This window comes from Eleutherodactylus coqui, chromosome 1, assembly GCF_035609145.1.
Source record: "Eleutherodactylus coqui strain aEleCoq1 chromosome 1, aEleCoq1.hap1, whole genome shotgun sequence".
Classification (NCBI taxonomy): domain Eukaryota; kingdom Metazoa; phylum Chordata; class Amphibia; order Anura; family Eleutherodactylidae; genus Eleutherodactylus; species Eleutherodactylus coqui.
The window spans coordinates 7,517,349-7,536,796 of record NC_089837.1 but is presented as its reverse complement, the minus strand read 5'-3'; the positions used below and the strand labels follow the sequence as shown (position 1 = coordinate 7,536,796).

Here is a 19,448-nt window from a genome sequence, read left to right as displayed (position 1 = left end):
TAAAACACCGCAATGGGAAGTCTTTGTGTACCCACAGCATAGACGAGCCCATGAAACTCAAAAACAGTATTACACATGAAGAAATCAGAGTGCCCACATGGCAGAGTTTCACCCCGCCAAGGACCTCGGCCCACACTTCTGTAATTCTGTGTATTTCTGCCAGATAGCTGAACACCACTATGGGAAACTTTTGTGCACCCACAGTATTGGCGAAACCCTCAAACCTTTCTGTAGCAAGTATATAGGCGGACCCCCCAAACCTCATTGTCACTTTATTTGTAACAGACCCTGGAGGCAGCCCTCTGAAAACATTGGTTTTAAGAAAGCCTTTTGGCCCGCAAAAAAATTCGTAGTTCAGCGTGGTGACATGCTGTTTTAGGAAGAGGAGGAGGAGTAAGTTCCGAAAGGGATAGACAAAGCAACTTTTCCCCCTTTTTGGGGTTAGAAAGAGGAGGCATATTTCTTGTATTGCAGCTAAAAGAACCATTATGTTCCGCTGCTTTCCACTGGTGGAAAAGAGAAGTCTGGGGAAATCCAGCCTTTGTTCATCTTTATGAGTGTAAGCATGTCGGCGCTGGCAGTTGACAGGCGGGTACGCTTATCCGTGATGATTCCCCCAGCTGTACTAGCCACCCTCTCTGACAAGATGCTAGCGGCAGGGCAGGCCAGCACCTCCAGTGCGAGAATTCGTGCCACGTGTCCAGCTTTGACACCCAATAGTTGTATGTAGCAGAGGGATAACAGAGGATTGTGGTACGATCAGCTATGTACTCCCTCACCATCCTTTTACATTGCTCCCTCCGACTCAGCCTTGACTGGGAAGTGCTTACACAGTCTTGCTGGGGAGCCATAAAACTGGCAAAGGCCTTGGAAAGTGTTCCCCTGCCTTGCTGGACATGCTGTCTGATCCTTGCGCCTCCACTGCTAGTTGGCCCTCGGAATTGCGTCCTCTGCCGCTAGCGATGTCAGATGGCAACATTAGCATCACTTTTTCCACCAGGGCCCTGTGGTATTGCATCACATTTGTACCCCTTTACTCTTTGCGAATGCGAGTGGAAAGGTTCTCCTTATACCATGGGTCTAGAAGGGTGTACACGCAGTAATCTGTGTTGGCCAGAATGCATCTAACGCGAGGGTCACGGGAAAGGTGACCTAACATGAAGTCAGCCATGTGTGCTAGAGTCTGATTACGCCACACATTGCTGTTCTCACCAGGAGGATGACTTTCAGGATCCTCCTCTTCAGCCCAAACATGCTGAACAATTGAGAGGCAAGCAGCATGACTACCCTCTGCATGTGGGCAGCAGTCTCTCCTCCTCCTCCTCACCCTCCCCTCCTCCTCCTCCTCTTCCAAAACATGCTGAGAAATAGATATGAGGGTGGTTTGGCTATCAAGCGTCATACTGTCATCGACCTTAATGTTCAGCAGCAAACTTCTCAGCAGGCAAGGCAGCGGGATGGAAATGCTAATGTTGGCTGCATTGCTGCTCACCATTTGGGTAGACTCCTCAAAGTGTCCGAGATCCTGGCAGACGTCTGCCATCCATGCCCACTCCTCTGCAAAGAACTGCGGAGGCTGACTACCACTGTGCTGCCCATGTTGCAGCTGGTGCAGCGTAGAATTCCAACGCGTGGGAACGTCGCACAGCAGTCGGTGCTCTTTACTGAGGAGTGGTCATGGGTGACAGATATCTGCTAGGTCCTTGGAAACTTTTAGGAGTCTACCCAGATGGTGAGCGGCGATGCGGCAATCATTAGTGTTATCATCCCACTGCTTTGCCTGCTAAGAAGTTCGCTGAAAAGCATAAAGGTCGACACTTTGCGGTTGGAACAGAAGACGGGGGATGACAGTATGTCACTTGATAGCCAGACCACCCTCATGTCTATATCTCAGCATGTTTTGGAGGGAGAGAGGGAGGGGGAGGAGAGGAGGAGGAGGGAGAAGGGACAGTTGGGCGCACTGCAGAGGGTACCCAAGCTCCTTGCCTGTTCAGCGATGTGTTACGTACTGGGACCCTGGCACACATGGCTGACTTCAAGTTAGGCTGCCTTTCCTGTAACCCTCGCGTTAGACGCATTCTGGCCAACACAGATTACTGGATGTACACCCTTCTTGACCCCCGGTATAAGGAGAACCTTTCCACTCTCATTCCCGAAGAGGAAAGGGGTACGAGAGTGATGCAATACCACAGGGCCCTGGTGGAAAAAATGATGCTAAACTTCCCATCTGAAAGCACTAGTGGCAGAAGATGCAGTTCAGAGGGCCAAATAGCAGGGGAGTAGCGGGAATCAGGCAGCATGTCCAGCGCAGGCAGGGGAACACTCTCCAAGGCCTTTGCCAGCTTTATGGCTCCCCAGCAAGACTGTGTCACCACTCCCCAGTCAAGGCTGAGTCGGAGAGAGCACTGTAAAAAGATTGTGAGGGAGTATGTAGCCGATCATACCACCGTCCTACGTGATGCCTCTATTCCATACAACTATTGGGTGTCAAAGCTGGACACGTGGCACCAACTTGCGCTGTACACCCTGGAGGTTCTGGCCTGCCCTGCCCCTAGCGTCTTGTCAGAGAGGGTGGTTAGTGCAGCTGGGGGAATCATCACGGATAAGCGTGCCCGCCTATCAACTGACAGTGCCAACATGCTAACACTCATAAAGTTGAACAAAGCCTGGATTTCCCCAGACTACTCTTCTTCGGAAAGCAGCAGAACCTAATGTCCTTTTTGCTGCAACAAGAGAAAAATGCATTCTCTATCATACTATACTTTTGCTACAGAAATGTTACTGTGGTCTCACCTATACTTTTGCTACAGAAATGTTACTGGGGTCCGCTTATACTTTTGCTATAGAAATGTTACTGGGGTCCGCCTATGCTCTTGGTACACCAATGTTTCAGGGGTTCGCCTACACTCTTGCTACAGAAATGTTAGAGGGGTCTGCCTATACTTCTGCGACAGGAATGTTACTGGGGTCGGCCTATACGTTTGCTACAGAAATGTTACTGGGGTCTGCCTATACTTTTGCTACAGAAATGTTACTGGGGTCTGTCTATTCTTTTGCTACAGAAATGCTACTGGGGTCTGCCTATACTTTTGTTACAGAAAGTTTACTGGGGTCTGCCTATACTTTTGCTACAGAAATGTTACTGGGCTCGGCCTATACTCTTGGTACACTAATGTTACTTGGGGTCGGCCTATACCCTTGGTACACCAATATTTCAGGGGTTCGTCTACACCTTTGCTACTGAAATGTTACTGGGGTCCGCCTATGCAGTTTCTACTGAATGGTTTGAGGGGTTCACCTATACTTTTGCTACAGACATGTTACAGGGGTCTGCCTATACTTTTGCTACAGCAATGTTACTGAGGTCCGCCTATACTCTAGGTACACCAGTGTTTCAGGGGTTCGCCTATACTCTTGCTACAGAAATGTTACAGGGGTCCGCCGATGCAGTTTCTACTGAATGATTTAAGGGGTCCGCCTATACTTTTGCTACAGAAATGTTACTTGGGTCTGCCTATACTTTTACTACAGAATTGTTACTGGGGTCTGCCTATACTTTTGCTATAGAAATGTTACTGCGGTCTGTCTATACTTTTGCTACAGAAATGTTACTGGGATCTTCCTATACTTTTGCTAAAGAAATGTTACTAGGTTTTGCCTATACTCTTGGTACAGAAATGTTACAGGGATCTGTCTATACTGTGGGTGCACAAAGACTTCCCATTGCGGTGTTTTACACATCTGGCACAAATACACTGACTGACTAGGGTAGAAATGTGGGCCAAGGTCCTTGGCGGAGTGAAACTCTGCCATGTTTGGGCGCTCTGATTTCTTCCTGTGTAATACCATCTTTGTGCACCGACAGCATAGGCGAGCCCAAGGAACTCAAAGACTTCCCATTGCGATGTTGATCTATCTGACACCCACACAGAATTAATTGTGTGGGGACACATGGATTTCCCATTGCTAGGTAACTCTTGGCAACTTGGGTCACACAAGGTGGAGGCTGGGACCGAGCCTGACCCTGGGACCGCTCATGTGCTTCCCACACACAGTATTGCTGCATTGTGGAGATGTGGAGAAGTTGTGTAGAGTCCTCTTTATGCTCACGTTTGCGGCTCCTGACAATTTTGTGATGGAGGTGGCACAGGATTGGAATGATGATCGTACGTCAATTTATCATCAATTCTTAACAGCATTGTGAGTTTTCGCCCACACTTTCAAAGAGGGCCGCTGCCTAGTCCTGCCAACCCTCTGCAGTGTGTGCTTCCGGTTCCTCCTCATCCAGTACGCACTTATAAATAGACATTAGGGTGGTGTGGCTATAAGCGAGTGTGTGGCATGAGGGTAGCTGAACGCTGCTCAGGGAAACTTTTGTGTGCGCTGTGGATGCAGGGGCATGCGTGGACAGCAATGCCAGCATGTAACCCAGGAGAAGAGGTAGCGGTGTCACCCGCAGGCAGTGATTGTCCTTGGTTGCAGTTAGTGTGGTGCTTGAGTAAGATGTATGAGCACATGTGCCTTGCTAATGAGGGTTTGTCCAAAGTAAATTGTTAGGGGGGGTGACGCCAGACTCTTGCCCCCATTTTGGATTAATAGTATGACGTGGGAGCCTCAGATGCAGCAATGTATGCTGCCCCTGCCCTTTCATATCCGTTTCCGTGGTGTTTCTATGACTTTCTGATGTTTTCTGGTGTTGCACAAGTCATGACCTATGCTGAGCATCGGTCCCATACAAAAATGCTCGAGTCGCCAGTTGACTTCAATGGGGTTCGTTACTCGAAACGAGCTCTCGAGCATTGCGAAAAGTTCGACTTAAGCAACGAGCACCCGAGCATTTTGGTGCTCGCTCATCTCTATTTGTTAGTGATGAACTTTAGTGTAATATAGGTATATGCTTCCTGGACGCCATTGACTGGCAAACAGTTTCTGTAGTAACCCATTGGACCTCTGGGATTACATAGCGAAGGGTCAATGGTGTCACAAAGGTAGCACTCTGCGAATGTTTTACTGTACGTTGATCACAACATGATAGGGTTAACACTAGGGATCCATGTTCTTGCAGTTAGTTATATTTGGTACATAGTATATTAGCTATACATTCTACATGTTTAGGGAACTTTATATATATATATATATATATATATATATATATATATATATATATATATATATGTGTGTGTAATCAAATTTGTCAATATAGCAAAAGGGGTCAAGAAGGGACCCTGGTAACTACAGGCTGGTAAGTCTTACTTCAATAATTAGAAAAAATATTCAAGGGGTTTCTGAGAGACGCCATCCTAGAATACCTCAATGAGAACAACGGAATAACTCCTTACCAGCATGGGTTCATGAGGGGTCGATCATGTCAGACCAATCTGATCAGCATCTACAATGAAGTAAGTTCTAGGCTGGACCTAGGAGAGTCTGTTGATCCTGTATTTCTGGACCTCTCTAAAGCATTTGACACAGTGCCGCATAATAGGCTGATATATTGAAAACAAAGATCTGATATAGGCTGATATATAAAATGAGACAGCTCGGACAGGGTGAAAATGGGTAAATAACTGGCTCAGAGATAGAAAACAGAGGGGCGTAATAAATGGTTCATACTCTGATTGGGCCACCATCGTCGGTGGGGGGCTACAGGGTTCAGTATTAGGCCCCATTCTGTTTAATATATTTATCAACAACCTGATAGCGGGGCTTCACAGTAAAAAATCAATATTTGCAGATGATAGAAAATTATATAAGACAATTAATACAACAGAGGACAATGTACAGCTACAAAAGGACCAAGATAAGCCGGGGGCTTGGGGGAGAAAAAGGGTAAATGAAGTTCAATGTGGATAAATGTAAGGTTCTGCACATGGGCAGGAGAAACGGATGTCTCCAGTATACACTAAATGGGGTATTGCTAGGGAAAAGTGAGATGGAAAAAGATCGGGGGTGGTGGAGCCTGGATGCCGAGCGGCATGGTAGTGTGAGAGCAGCGCTCCCGATAGTAGGCTTCTCCCAAGACCCATAGCAGCGGCAGACAGACAGCAACATGGGCAAAATCACAAAAAACAAGGCAGCAGAACATCAGGGAACCCGCCGGACGTCTAAGGGGCAAGTGGATATGCAGCGTTTCTTCAGAGACCGGAGCGCTTGGCCCCCGACCCCCCCCCCCTCCAAGATGGCGCCGGCTCGTGAGCTTGTTCCCGCTCCTAGCAGAGGAGATGAAGAAGAGACCCTGTCAAAGGAGGAGGACAGCGAAGGGGTGTCCAGAGGCTTTATGAAGGAGCTAATAACACAAGCCCTGCGCCCCATCAGCTCTGACTTGGCTGAAATCAAAGAGGTGCTCAGGCAGCTGGGGCACAGAGTTAAAGATTTGGAATCTACTTCTGCAGCTATCTCTACCCATGCCATGCAGCTTGAGCAAGTGGTGAAGGACCAGCACTCACGCACACCTGAATAGGGTGCTATTGATGCAGGAAGACCTGGAAAATAGAAATCGCCGCAACAATGTGCGCATCAAGGGTCTTCCGGAAACCTTCACGGGTGAGTGCCTTCCTAACATTGCGAAATAAATTTTCAACACGTTACTAGGCGCGGATAGAGCTTCCACGATATGCATTGAAAGAATACACAGAGCTCTTAGGCCCCCACCTAGTGCGTCTGAACCACCTAGAGACGTCATTTGCAAACTGCTAGCCTTTCCTGACACAGCAGCTGTATTGAGAGCTACTGGAACCCACAAAGATTTAAAATATGCATTCTACGCCCACTGCTGGATGTCCTCAGATCCATGGAGATAAAGTATGCGTGGCTCTTCCCCTTCGGACTTAGCATTATGCACAGCGGCAAAAGAGTGAGCGTGCGTATGCCCGAAGATCTTCAGAACCTGTGGAAATTGCTGGACATTGATCCCATAGAGCTCCCGAGCCGGCAATCGCTCCCTGAACCTCCTCAGCTGCCCCATCTGGAGAACCCGGGGAGGTGGCTGGTTGCGGGTAGCTCTAAATCCCCAAAAGGCAAAGGAAGATCGGTGAGAATGTGAGACGACAGATCTGTTATCCGGCGAGACTAGACACCGTTCGTCTCCCACCCAGAGTGGTCCAATTTACCTTGGGCCCCATAATGATGGAGTGACATGCTCCCCTATCCAGTTTTACTACCCCACAGAGGAGACTCTGGAAGCCCCGAGGACACTTAAATACCCAGGCCGTACCACTCCTCCGGAAGCGAACTGGAGACTATACGTTCCCCCCCCCCCCCCCCTCGGGGGATTCACCCGAATAATTACACTCCTTTGTTTTCTCGCTTTGTGCCCGTTAACTTTTTCTTTCTCTTCTAGTAGTGCATAAATTGTTCTATTTGATGTTCTACACGATTTGTTCCTTGTTGAACCTGTCTGCCATAGCAGCATGCGACTGGGGAGCCCACCCAGTCACTTTCGCTCTCCCCCCTGTGGGTCGAGGGTGCTGCCTGTCTGTCCAGGCAGTGAAAAATTATTCTGACATCTCTGCAGGGTCTACGACTCTGTAGGATCTCAGTAATCTGCCCCCAAGTGGTCCGGGGTACTGGGTCCTCTGACCCCCCCCCCCCCCCCCCCTGGCCCACGCCTGTTTAAATTGATCAGTGGTATTTTTCTGCTGACTTAGTGTTGTTTACTTATTGTTTTGCTAATTATCTTTTATTTGTACCCTTCTGTGTCTTAATTTTTCCCTACCCCCCTCCTTCCTCTACCCCTTCTAACCCGTCCCCTCCTGATACCCTTGGGTGCTGCGTGGGGTGATTGGCAGCTGTCCACACCGCTCTTGGTACGCAACTCACTGTAACTATGTCTGACATTTCAACTCCCTCATCTATAGCTCAAGAACATCAGTATGAACGGACTCCGTCTCACGTCCTTTAATATCAGGGGCCTGAATGCACCACTCAAAAGGCATAACCTGGCGCTTCTTCTGAAAAGGTATGACACCAAAATTCTTTTCACACAGGAAACGCATTTCAAGGGCCACAAACACATGGACTTACCAGGAAAACAATTCCCTAAGGCCTTCCATAGCACTCACCCCTCGTCGGCCTCGAAGGGAGTCTCCATTTTCTTTCACAAATAGATTAATTTCGTAGAGGAGGCTCAATTCAGAGATGACGAGGGGAGAGTCCTTTTCATCGGAGGGTCTCTAAACAACGTTAAACTGACACTAGCTAACATATACGCCCCGAACGCTGACCAGGTACCCTGGCTTTTAAAACAGCTGGAGATATTAAAACACTTTAGAACAGGCCAGACAATTTTGGCGGGCGACTTTAATGTGACCCTCAACCCGCTGGATTCATCTTCCGGTCATTCCCAGACTTCACAGTCTAGACTAAGAAAACTCGGTAGGACTCTGCAGGAAATGGGACTAGTTGACGCCTGGCGTACATTACATCCGTCAAGGAGAGACTACTCATTTTTCACCCCGGTGCACTCTACGTTCCAGAGATTGGACTACGTTCTGGTCTCCTCTGATCTCCTCACTTCCCTGATTAAGGTTGACATCGATACAATGTCAATCTCTGACCACGCACCAGTACACGCGACCCTCAGAGCGCCAACCCCGCTCCCTCGGGAGTGGAGATGGTCTCTTAATGCCTCTTTACTGGACTCACCCGAGGAGAGGGAGCATTTATCCAAATTACTTGAGGAATACTTCCTCTTGAATTCATCAGACAAGATAGAGACACCAATGGTTTGGGAGGCTCACAAAGCCTACATGCGGGGCCTCCTGATTGCCCTGCGCACACGCATCAAAAAACGCTTACAAAAGGAAATCGACTAAAAATTAACGCAGATAGCAAAAATGGAACTGACAGCGAAACTCTCCCAAACAAAACAGAACTTGAATAATCTGTCGGCTCTAAGGGCAGAATTGAGATTCGTCATAACAACAAGATTTAATAAAAAACAAATGCAGTTTAAGCATAAGGTGTATGCGCAGGGCAACCGAGGGAGCAAGCTGATGACCGCGCTGATTAAAAAGACCAGGGCGAGGAATCAGATTAGCTCCATCAAATCTACCTCTGGTTTAACAATGACCTCATCCAAGGACATAGCATTAGAATTTCAGAGCTACTACTCCAACCTGTATAATTTGAAGGGTCCCCCGCAATCCGGGGCTCCGGATGATCCAGTCACCCTGATAGACAAGTTCCTATGCCATCTTAACATTCCCAAACTAAATCTTGCAGATGCATCTGCCTTGACTGCTCGGGTCACCCAACCCGAAGTAGAGAAATTGATAGCTTCATGCCTCCCAAACAAAAGCCCCTGCCTGGATGGCCTTCCCATTCAATATTATAAAGCTTTCATGCCTGTCTTAAAACCAAGACTGACGGACCTATTCAATAATCTATTAGATGGGGCAGCCCTGCCGAGACAATCTCAAGAGGCCCACATAACCCTGATTCATAAGGAAAATAAGGACCCAGAGTTATGTGGAAGCTATCGCCCAATATCCCTGATCAACTTAGATATGAAATTATGGGACAAGCTACTCGCCAGAGGACTTGAGCCTCTCATGCCTGGTTTGATTGATACTGAGCAGGTGGGCTTTGTCAAGGGAAGGGAGGGGAGAGACAACTGCATTAGATTACTCCATGCAACCCGCTATGCACAACACCATAAGATTCCACTAGCCTTAGTAGGCACGGACGCGGAAAAGGCTTTTGATCGAGTAGACTGGCGATATATGGAAAGCGTCTTATATCATTTTAACTTCCCGTCGGAGTTTATCCGAGCAGTGTTCTCTCTCTATGCGTGCCCCTATGCTAGACTCAAAATCAATGATATCCTCTCTCCCCCCTTTGATATAAGAAATGGTACTCGGCAGGGCTACCCCCTCTCTCCCTCCCTTTTTATTCTGGCATTGGAACCAATGCTATTGAAGGTCAGACAGGACCAGACAATCTGAGCACTGTCGCCTGACGGCCAATCCCTTCACACAGCGGCATTTGCTGACGACATCGTCTTTCTAGTAACTGACCCACATAAGAGCCTCCCGCGTCTTATTGAATTACTGGAGGAGTTTAGTGCCGTATCCAACTTTAGGATCAACTTCGCGAAATCAACAGTGCTGAATGTATCTATTCCCGAGAACCAATGTAGGCTTTTAAGAACCAATTCCCCATTTACATGGTCGTCCTCCTCGTTGGACTTCCTCGACATTAAGCTATCCAAGCATGCAGAGGACCTATACAAAGAAAACTTTACCCCCTGCTGAGCCAAATTAAACATCTCCTCAAATCCTATGATGTGCCATTCATATCATGGTTTGACAGGAAAAATATTAACAAATCATATATACTACCTATCATTTTATATAAAATTAGAATGCTCCCAATTCACCTCCCAGCCAACTTCTTCAAGACAATACGCTCGGCTTTTTCGAGCTTTGTGTGGAGACAGAGGAGACCGAGACTGGCACATAAACTGCTGACTAAGAGGAGCGCCGAGGGAGGTATTGATCTCCCGGATACGTACGACTTCTACCGAGCGTCTCAACTATGTTACTGGATAGACTTTTCACAGGGCCGCAGAGACACTCTTTTGTCCACGCTGGTGGAGGGTTACAGTGGCGCCACATTGTCGAAGGACCTTTGGCTCCCGTCGGGGTCCCGCTATAAAACGAAAGCTTTCAACCCGTTACTCAGAGGTCCCTGTGGGGTGTGGGACGAGCTGAGGGTGGATCTTGCGCCGCTCCCCTCTTCCCATCCTTCCATTATACAATATTATCAACACGCTAGGTCTCCCACCGGACCTGAGTACTGCCTCGGTCTGGAAAAGATTCAAATCATCCACGATAGCTGACCTTCAAGCTCTAGCTAGCAATCTTCAGCCAGCAATCATTTTAAACAGGCTATTACCATCTGAAAAATTCTCCTTTCTACAGAGAGCCCATGTACTGGGGATATTCAAGAAATTCCTCCTAACATTTAGATCCACTAGGCCACGGACCGCCTTTGAGAAGGCCCTGACCGAAAATAAAGCCTCCCTCAGGAAAATCTCCTTTCTGCGGAAAAACTGTATAACTCCCCTCTCATTTTGTAAACCAGCATTTCTTACCTCGTGGGAAAGGAAGTTGAATATTGTACTCTCAGCAAGCGAGGTAGAGGCGATCCTAAAAACCTCCTTAGGGAGATCTCCTTGCATACTCGCTCAGGAATCACATTATAAACTATTAGCCAGATGGTACCGGACCCCCCAATGGCTACATGACCACAACCTCGCAACCCAGGGTTCTTGTTGGAGATGCGGGAGGGACATTGGATCATACTTACACCTGTGGTGGACGTGCCTATTAATAACCTCCTTTTGGAAAGAGGTAGAGAAAATTATTCAGAAACTGTACCCGAATTTATCCATCTCACCAGACATGGTCCTCCTGTGGAGACCGTCACACCAGTTTCACCCACTGAAGGACAAACTATTAGCCCTTCTATTTGATGCAGCTAAGTCCTTAATACCTTCTCTTTGGATGCAAAACACACACCCCTAGCTCAGACAATGGAAAGAAAAAGTTGATAACCTCTATAATTTAGAAGAGCTACACAGTTGGTCTACAAACTCCCACGATAAATTCACTCAAATCTGGGCGCCATGGATGAGACTTAGGTGACTGGTATGCTGGGACGAATGAGACGGTGCCCGTCTGCCCCTGGAAGGATGCCCATTATACACACCCTAATACTGCGTCAGGACTGCGACGGTAACAAGACGGCATCCTCTACGTCTAGAAGAAAGCAGGTTTCATCACCAACACAGGAGGGGGTTCTTTACTGTAAGTGCAGTGAGACTGTGGAGCTTTCTGCCTGAGGACGTGGTGATGTAAAAATCCATAGAGTTTAAGAGGGATTAGATGTCTTTCTAGAACACTATGATATCACAGGATATAGACATTAAATAATCAGCAGGGTTGTTGATCACAAATGTTGATCCAGGGATTACTCTGGCTGCCATTATGGAGTCAGGAAGGATGTTTTTTCCCTCCATAGGAACTAATTGACTTGCTGTTTTTTTTTTTGCCTTCCTCTGGACCAACAAAGGAGGGTGGGGGGTTGAAACAGGCTGAACTAGATAGACATTGTCTTCATTCAGCCTAACATACTTTGTTACTATGTAAATCTCTCATCTGCTTCTTCCCTCCAGTAAACGTGTTCTTGTGTTGAGGTCCTGTCTCCATAGGATAATGTAGCACTTTGGGAAGAATATACACCCTAAAAGTCCAGCACATGAGGTCAATATGGCAAATATCTCCACAGCCACCATGTATTTCCCTCTGGTGCTCAGATAAGCTGGAATCATGGCAATCCAGACACTACAGAACACCAGCATGCTGAAGGTGATGTACTTGGCCTCATTAAAACTGTCCGGTAATGTCCGAGCTAAAAAAGCCATAATAAAGCTAACAGCCGCCAAAACCCCCAAATAACCCAGGACAGAGTAGAACCCAATAACACAACCTTCATTGCACTGCACAATGATCTTTCTCTGATAGGAATGAGTGTCCAGCTCCAGGAAGGGGGGCGCTAGAGCCAACCAACCCATACAGATTATTACTTGGATGGATGTGCAAAACACCACCAAAAAATTAGTCCACTTGCTTCCAATCCAGTGTTTCCAGAAACTGTCAGGCTTGGTGGCTCTGAAAGCAATGGAAACCATGATGGTCTTGGCCAAGACACAAGAAACGGCTATTGTGAAGAGGATTCCAAATGAGACCTGACGTAGTATGCAAGTGAGGTCCACGGGATGTCCAAGGAACGAGAAGACACAGAGGAAGCTCAGCATGATGGAGACCAGAAGGAGGAAGCTCAGGTTCCTGTTATTGGCCTTCACGATGGCCGTGTCTTGGTGCAAAATAAAAGCAACAAGAATCATGAATGTAAGGAAAGAAAATATAGTAGAGACCAGGGAAATAACCAGGACCATTGTGTCATCTGTGTAGGAGAGAAATTCCAGCTGCTTTGGCACACAACGGTCCTTCTTCATGTTGGGCCAATCAAGGTCTGTACATTTCATGCAGGTTTCACTGTCTGGAAAATCAAAAAATAAAAACCATAAATATTCAGTATCTGAAGAATCATCAATATATCGTTAGTCCATAATCATCAGTGGAGCACACCTATGCGTGAGGTTTTCATACCTGTAATGTTGGAGATTTCTCCTGAGGAGCACTGGACACAATTATAGCAGCAGGTATGGATTTTGGAGTGGGAGACTTTACGAGTTCCTGGTAAACAGTTCTCTGAACATTGAGATGCAGGGATCTTGGGAGAAAGACAATTTACTTTGCATGAGTAAACTTCTAGAATGATCTATGTTCCCTGTGCAATAATTTCTCACAGTCCATATAACCATATCCAATACTTTTCTATGATGTCTTTTCTGCGTGTAAGGGATTGTACACCATGCTGGAATGTCTCAAATACTCGTTGATGTAAACAAAAATTTTTATTATTTGCGCGTGGAAGCACACAAATGTAATAGAAACCACATAGTCTTGTAGATATATCTTTTAACCCGTTGCAATCCAATATATATATTATATAACGTATGTATATATATATATATATATATATATATATATATATATATATATATATATATATATATATATATTATTTATATATATATATATATATATATATATATATATATACACATACATATGAAAAGGCACAGACATGGCGTGATTAATAAAAACAGTTAATTAAAACAATACTAGAACAGGATGAGTAGCGGAGTAAATATTTAACTCGTCTGGTGATTAGGGGTGAAAATTTTATTGTCTCTAAATTGGTGTTAGGGGGTCACCAGGCCAGAGTGTTATCTCTGCTATAGATTTCTCATATTCTCCAATGATGCATGAAGCCACTTACAATGTGGATTTCTGTCTTCAGAGTGTCAAAGATGGCTATAAATTCGCACTCCAAAATTCATCTGGGACGTTGAGATTTAAAGTTGCCTTTTGATATAGTAACCTTCATATATTCTATGTTGTGTCTGTGGCTAGTAAAGTGCTCCGCCACAGGTAATTCAGTCTTTCCCTCTCTAATTGTGTGGTGATGAGATCTCATCCTTGCCAACACAACGGCTCCCCAAGAGGGCATTCACTGCACAGGATCAGGTACACAGCATTGGACATGGAACATGTGAATGTCCCTTGGATTTTGTAGTGCTGCTGTGTGTTGGGGATTTGTATCCTGTCCACGGTCCGTACATGTCAGCAGATCTTACAGCTCCTTACATTGCAGTGATAAGTTGCTTTTTGTGTGTCGGATGACAATGGACTCCTAATTATAAAGCTACTCAAATTTGCAGGTTGCCTGTAACACAGAGGGGAGAGTCCAGGAATATGGTGTTCAGATGGTCATTCTTGTGTAGGTATGGTGGAGTTTCTTTGGGGTTTTCCTTATCACCTCCGGATACGGATTGTAGGTCACAACTAGAGGTACACAGTCATTTCATTCCTTCTCTCTGTATTAGAGCAATTGATTCCTGGGTATCCTGGTGGCTCTTGTGATTTGGTCATCAATTGATGTGGGATGGTAGCCCCGATTTAAAAATGTTTTTTTTTTTTATGATGGTATAGATGTACTTCTCTGTCTTTTTGGTTGAAGTAGATCCGGTTGTATCTGATAGCCTGGCTGTAGACAATCGACTTTTTGATGTGTTTAGGATGGAAACTGTCCCATCTGAGGTATGTGTGCCAATCAATAGGTTTTCGGCACAGGGATGTTTGTACTGAGTTGTTTAAAATTTTTATGGTGGTGTTTTATGGTGAGTAGCTTAATGTCAGGTTTGTCATGGGATGGAATGCCTTACATCTCATGGAATTGTATTAGTTCTTGGTCAGAGCTGGTCCAGATGATTATGATGTTATTAATGTAGCAGAAGTAGACAAATGGTTTGATGGAGCAGGAAGCCAGAAGGTCACTTAGCAGTTTTGACATGAAAAAGTTGGCGTATTGCGGTGCCATTTTACTGCCCATGACAGTTCCAGTGAGTTGCAGGAATATCTCTATTTCAAAATAAGAAAAGATTGTGTGTTGTTCATCCTCAAACACAATTATTTCCTCTTTTGGCAAATAGATATACCATGAAAGTTAGTATATTAAAAGGTATCTTCAAATCTCAATGTCATAGAAGAATTTTGTAGTACAGGTTTATAACTAGAGATGAGTGAATGTACTCGTCCGAGCTTGATGCTCGCTCGAGTATTAGGGTACTCGAGAGGCTCGTTACTCGAGACGAGCACCACACGGTACTCGAGTCAATTCCATTTCCTTCCCTGTATGTTTTGCACCATTTTCTGGCCAATAGACATGCAGGGAAGGCATTACAACTTCCTCCTGTGACGTGCCAGCCCTATCCCACCCCCCTGCAGTGAGTGGCTGGCGAGATCAAGTGACCGCGGAGTATATAAAGCAGTCCCGCCCGCTGCTCGCCTCAGACACACACTGGGAGAGATTAGGGAGAGTGCTGCTGCTATAGGGAGAGTGTTAGTGTCTACAAGAACCCCAACGGTCCATCTTAGGGCCACATCTGACCGTGTGCATTACTGTTGTGGCTGGTTGGGAGCAGTTTTGCACAATTTTTTTTTTTCATCTCGGGCTGAGCAGGCCATTACAGCTATAGCGTTCTCAGTCTGCAGTCTATTATGCAGAGTATAGGGGCAGTGCTGGTCAGGCAGGGATAGTGGTAGTGTACAATTCTGTCAACAAGTACCCCAAAAAAACTTCTCCTTAGGGCTACCTGTAAGTGTGTGCATTACTGTTGTAGTGGCTCACTATTAGCCAGCTAGGCCTTTCTGTAGCCCAGCGTATAATTTTTTCGGACCACAGTGTGCGTTACATAACCGCTGTGACCCTCCAAGTGCAGGCCAATAATTGCCAATTTTTTTACACCGCTGTGTGCGTCCCATCAACTTCACGCACAGCGTGCAGCAACAGCCGCTGATAGAGCGAAAGACATATACATGCTATCTAGGCGGCTGTTTTAAAAAAAAAAAAAAAAAAATGAACAAAACACTCCTTAGGGCTACCTGTGCGTGTGTGCAGTTTACTGCGTGGCAGCTAGGAGTTGTACTTGCTCACTATTAGCCAGCTAGGCCTTTCTGCAGCCTAGCGTATAATTTGTTTGGCCTACAGTGTGCGTAACATAACCGCTGTCAGCCTCCAAGTGCAGGCCAATAATTGCCTAATTTTTTACACCGCTCTGTGTCTGCTGTATTCTGTGTAGGCCCAGAGGATGTGGCCGTGGACGCGGGCGAGGACGCGGAGGTTCAAGTGAGGGTGTGGGCACAGGCCGAGTTCCTGGTCCAGGTGAATCACAGCCGGCTGCTGCAGGATTAGGAGAGAGGAAAGTTTCTGGGGTCCCCAGCTTCATATCACAATTTATGGGTCCACGTGTTGGACCTTTATTACAAAATGAGCAGTGTGAGCAGGTCCTGTCGTGGATAGCAGAAAATGCATCCAGCAATGTATCGACCACCCAGTCTTCTACGCAGTCCACTGCTGCAACTCTGAATCCTCTCTCTGCTGCTCCTCCTTCCTCCCAGCCTCCTCAGTCCATGAAAATGACACATTCTGATGAGCAGACAGACTCCCAGGAACTGTTCTCGGGCCCCTGCCTTGATTGGGAAAAAATGGTTCCTCTCCCACCTGAGGAGTTTGTCGTGACCGATACCCAACCTTTGGAAAGCTCCCGGGGTCCGGGTGATGGGGCTGGGGACTTCTGGCAACTGTCTCAAGAGCTTTCAGTGGGCGAGGAGGTCGATGATGATGAGACACAGTTGTCTATCTGTGAGGTAGTAGTAAGAGCAGTAAGTCCGAGGGAGGAGCGCACAGAGGATTCGGAGGAAGAGCCGCTGGACGATGAGGTGACTGACCCCACCTGGTTCGCTAAGCCAACTGAGGAGAGGTTTTCAGAGGGGGAGTCAAGTGCAGCAGCAGGACAGGTTGCAAGAGGCAGTGGGGTGGCCAGGAGTAGAGGCAGGGCCAGAGCGAAGACTCCCGCAACTATTTCCCAAAGCACCCCCTCGCGCCAAGTCACCCTGCAGCGGCCTAGGTCATCAAAAGGTGTGGATGTTTTCAGTGAGAGCGCTGACGACCGATGAACAGTGGTGTGCAACCTGTGTCGCGCCAAGATCAGCCGGGGAGCCACCAGTACCAGCCTCACCACCACCAGCATGCACAGGCATATGATGGCCAAGCACCCCACGAGGTGGGACGAAGGCGGTTGACCGCCTCCGGGTCACACCACTGCTTCTTCCCCTGGGCCCCAACCTGCCACTCAGATCCAACCCCTCTCTCAGGACACAGGCATGAGTGCCTCCGGGCCTGCACCCATACCCTCACCTCCACTGTCCTTGGCCCCATCCAGCAATGTCTCTCAGCGCAGCATCCAGCTGACGCTAGCGCAGGCCTTGTAGCACAAGCGCAAATGCACCGCCACGCACCCGCACGCTCAAGCTTTAAACGTGCACATTGTGAAATTGATCAGCCTGGAGATGCTGCCATACAGGCTTGTGGAAATGAAGGCTTTCAAAAACATGATGGCGGTGGCGGTCCCACGCTACTCGGTCCCCAGTCGCCACTATTTTTCCCGGTGTGCTGTCCCAGCCCTAAACCAGCAATCTCCCGCAACTTCAATCGTGCCCTCACCAACGCGATTACTGGAAGGTCCACTTAACCATGGACACGTGGACAAGTACTGGTGAGCAGGGCCAATATATCTCCCTGACGGCACATTGGGTGAATTTGGTGGAGGCTGGGACCGAGTCAGAGCCTGGGACCGCACACGTACTACCCACACCCAGAATTGCGGGTCCTTCCTCCGTTCTGGTATCTGCGGTGGTCTATGCCACCTCCTCTAAACCCTCTCCTCGTCCTCCTACGCAACCTCTACCTCTCAATTAAGAAATGTTAACAGCATGTCGCCAGCAGTCGGTAGAGCGCGGCAGCACAATGGTGGGCAAGCGTCAGCAGGCTGTGCTGAAACTACTCAGCCTAGGTGTCAAGAGGCACATGACCCCCGAGCTGTTGCAGGGTCTGACTGAGAAGACCAACATCTGGCTTTTGCCGCTGAGCCTCCAACCGGGCATGGTCGTGTGTGACAACGGCCGTAACCTGGTGGCAGCTCTGCAGCTCGGCAGCCTCACGCACGTGCCATGCCTGGCCCACATCTTTAATTTGGTGGTTCAGCGGTTTCTGAAAAACTACCCACACTTGTCAGACCTCCTTGGCAAGGTGCGCCGGGTCACCGCACATTTCCGCAAGTCCAACACGGACGCTGCCACCCTGCGGACCCTGCAACATCGGTTTAATCTGCCAGAGCACTGGCTGCTGTACGACATGCCCACATGGTGGAATTCTACGCTCCACAAGTTGGCCAGGCTCTATGAGCAGCGTAGAGCAATTGTGTAATACCAACTCCAACATGGGCGGCATAGTGGGAGTCAGCCTCCCCAATTCTTTACCGAGGAGTGGGCCTGGATAGCAGACATCTGCCAGGTCCTCAGAAACTTTGAGGAGTCTACCCAGATTGTGAGTGGCAATGCTGCAATCATTAGCATCACCATTCCTCTGCTATGCCTGCTGAGAAGTTTGCTGCAAAGCATAAAGACTGACGCTTTGCGATCGGAACAGAAGATGGGGGAAGAGAGTATGTCGCTTGATAGTTAAAGCACCCTCATGTCTATATCTCAGCGCGTTTTGGAGGAGGAGGAGGAGGGGGAAGAGACAGCTGGGCCCACTGCTGAGGGAACCCATGCTGCTTGCCTCCCATCTGTTCAGCGTGTATGGCCTGTGGACGAGGAGGAGGAGGAGGAGGAGGAGTAGGATCCTGAAAGTGATCTTCCTAGTGAGGACAGCCATGTCTTGCGTACTGGCACCCTGGCACACATGGCTGATTTCATGTTAGCCTGCCTTTCTCGTGACCCTCGCGTTAGATGCATTCTGACCACTACGGATTACTGGGTGTACACCCTTCTCGACCCCCGGTATAGGGAGAACCTTTCCACTCTCATTAACGAAGAGGAAAGGGGTTCGAGAGTGATGTAATACCACAGGGCCCTGGTGGACAAACTGATGGTAAACTTCCCATCTGACAGCGCTAGTGGCAGAAGTCGCAGTTCCGAGGGCCAAGTAGCAGGGGAAGCGCGGAGATCAGGCAGCATGTTCAGGGGAACACTCTTCAAGGCCTTTGCCAGCTCTATGGCTCCCCAGCAAGACTCCGTCACCACTCCCCAGTCAAGGCTGAGTCGGAGGGAGCACTGTAAAAAGATGGTGAGGGAGTACTAAGCCGATCGTACCACCGTCCTCTGTGATGCCTCAGCTCCATGCAACTATTGGGTGTCAAAGCTTGAGACTCTTTATAATTTGGGATCCCACAGGCTCCAAATTGTCAGATCCTA

At 47.7% G+C, this 19,448-nt stretch overlaps 1 protein-coding gene across 1 annotated transcript in view; it reads right to left on the bottom strand.

Moving 5' to 3' along the window:
* Nucleotides 1-12,157: 12,157 nt before the first annotated feature.
* Nucleotides 12,158-19,448, bottom strand: part of LOC136592503 (uncharacterized) — a 43,950-nt gene continuing 36,659 nt past the window's right edge. The window contains exons 6-7 of the mRNA XM_066588603.1: nt 13,176-13,299; nt 12,158-13,065 (exon numbers count right to left, since the gene is read on the bottom strand). Coding sequence (XP_066444700.1) covers nt 12,158-13,065; nt 13,176-13,299 — 1,032 coding nt within the window. The remainder of the gene's footprint in view (nt 13,066-13,175; nt 13,300-19,448) is intronic.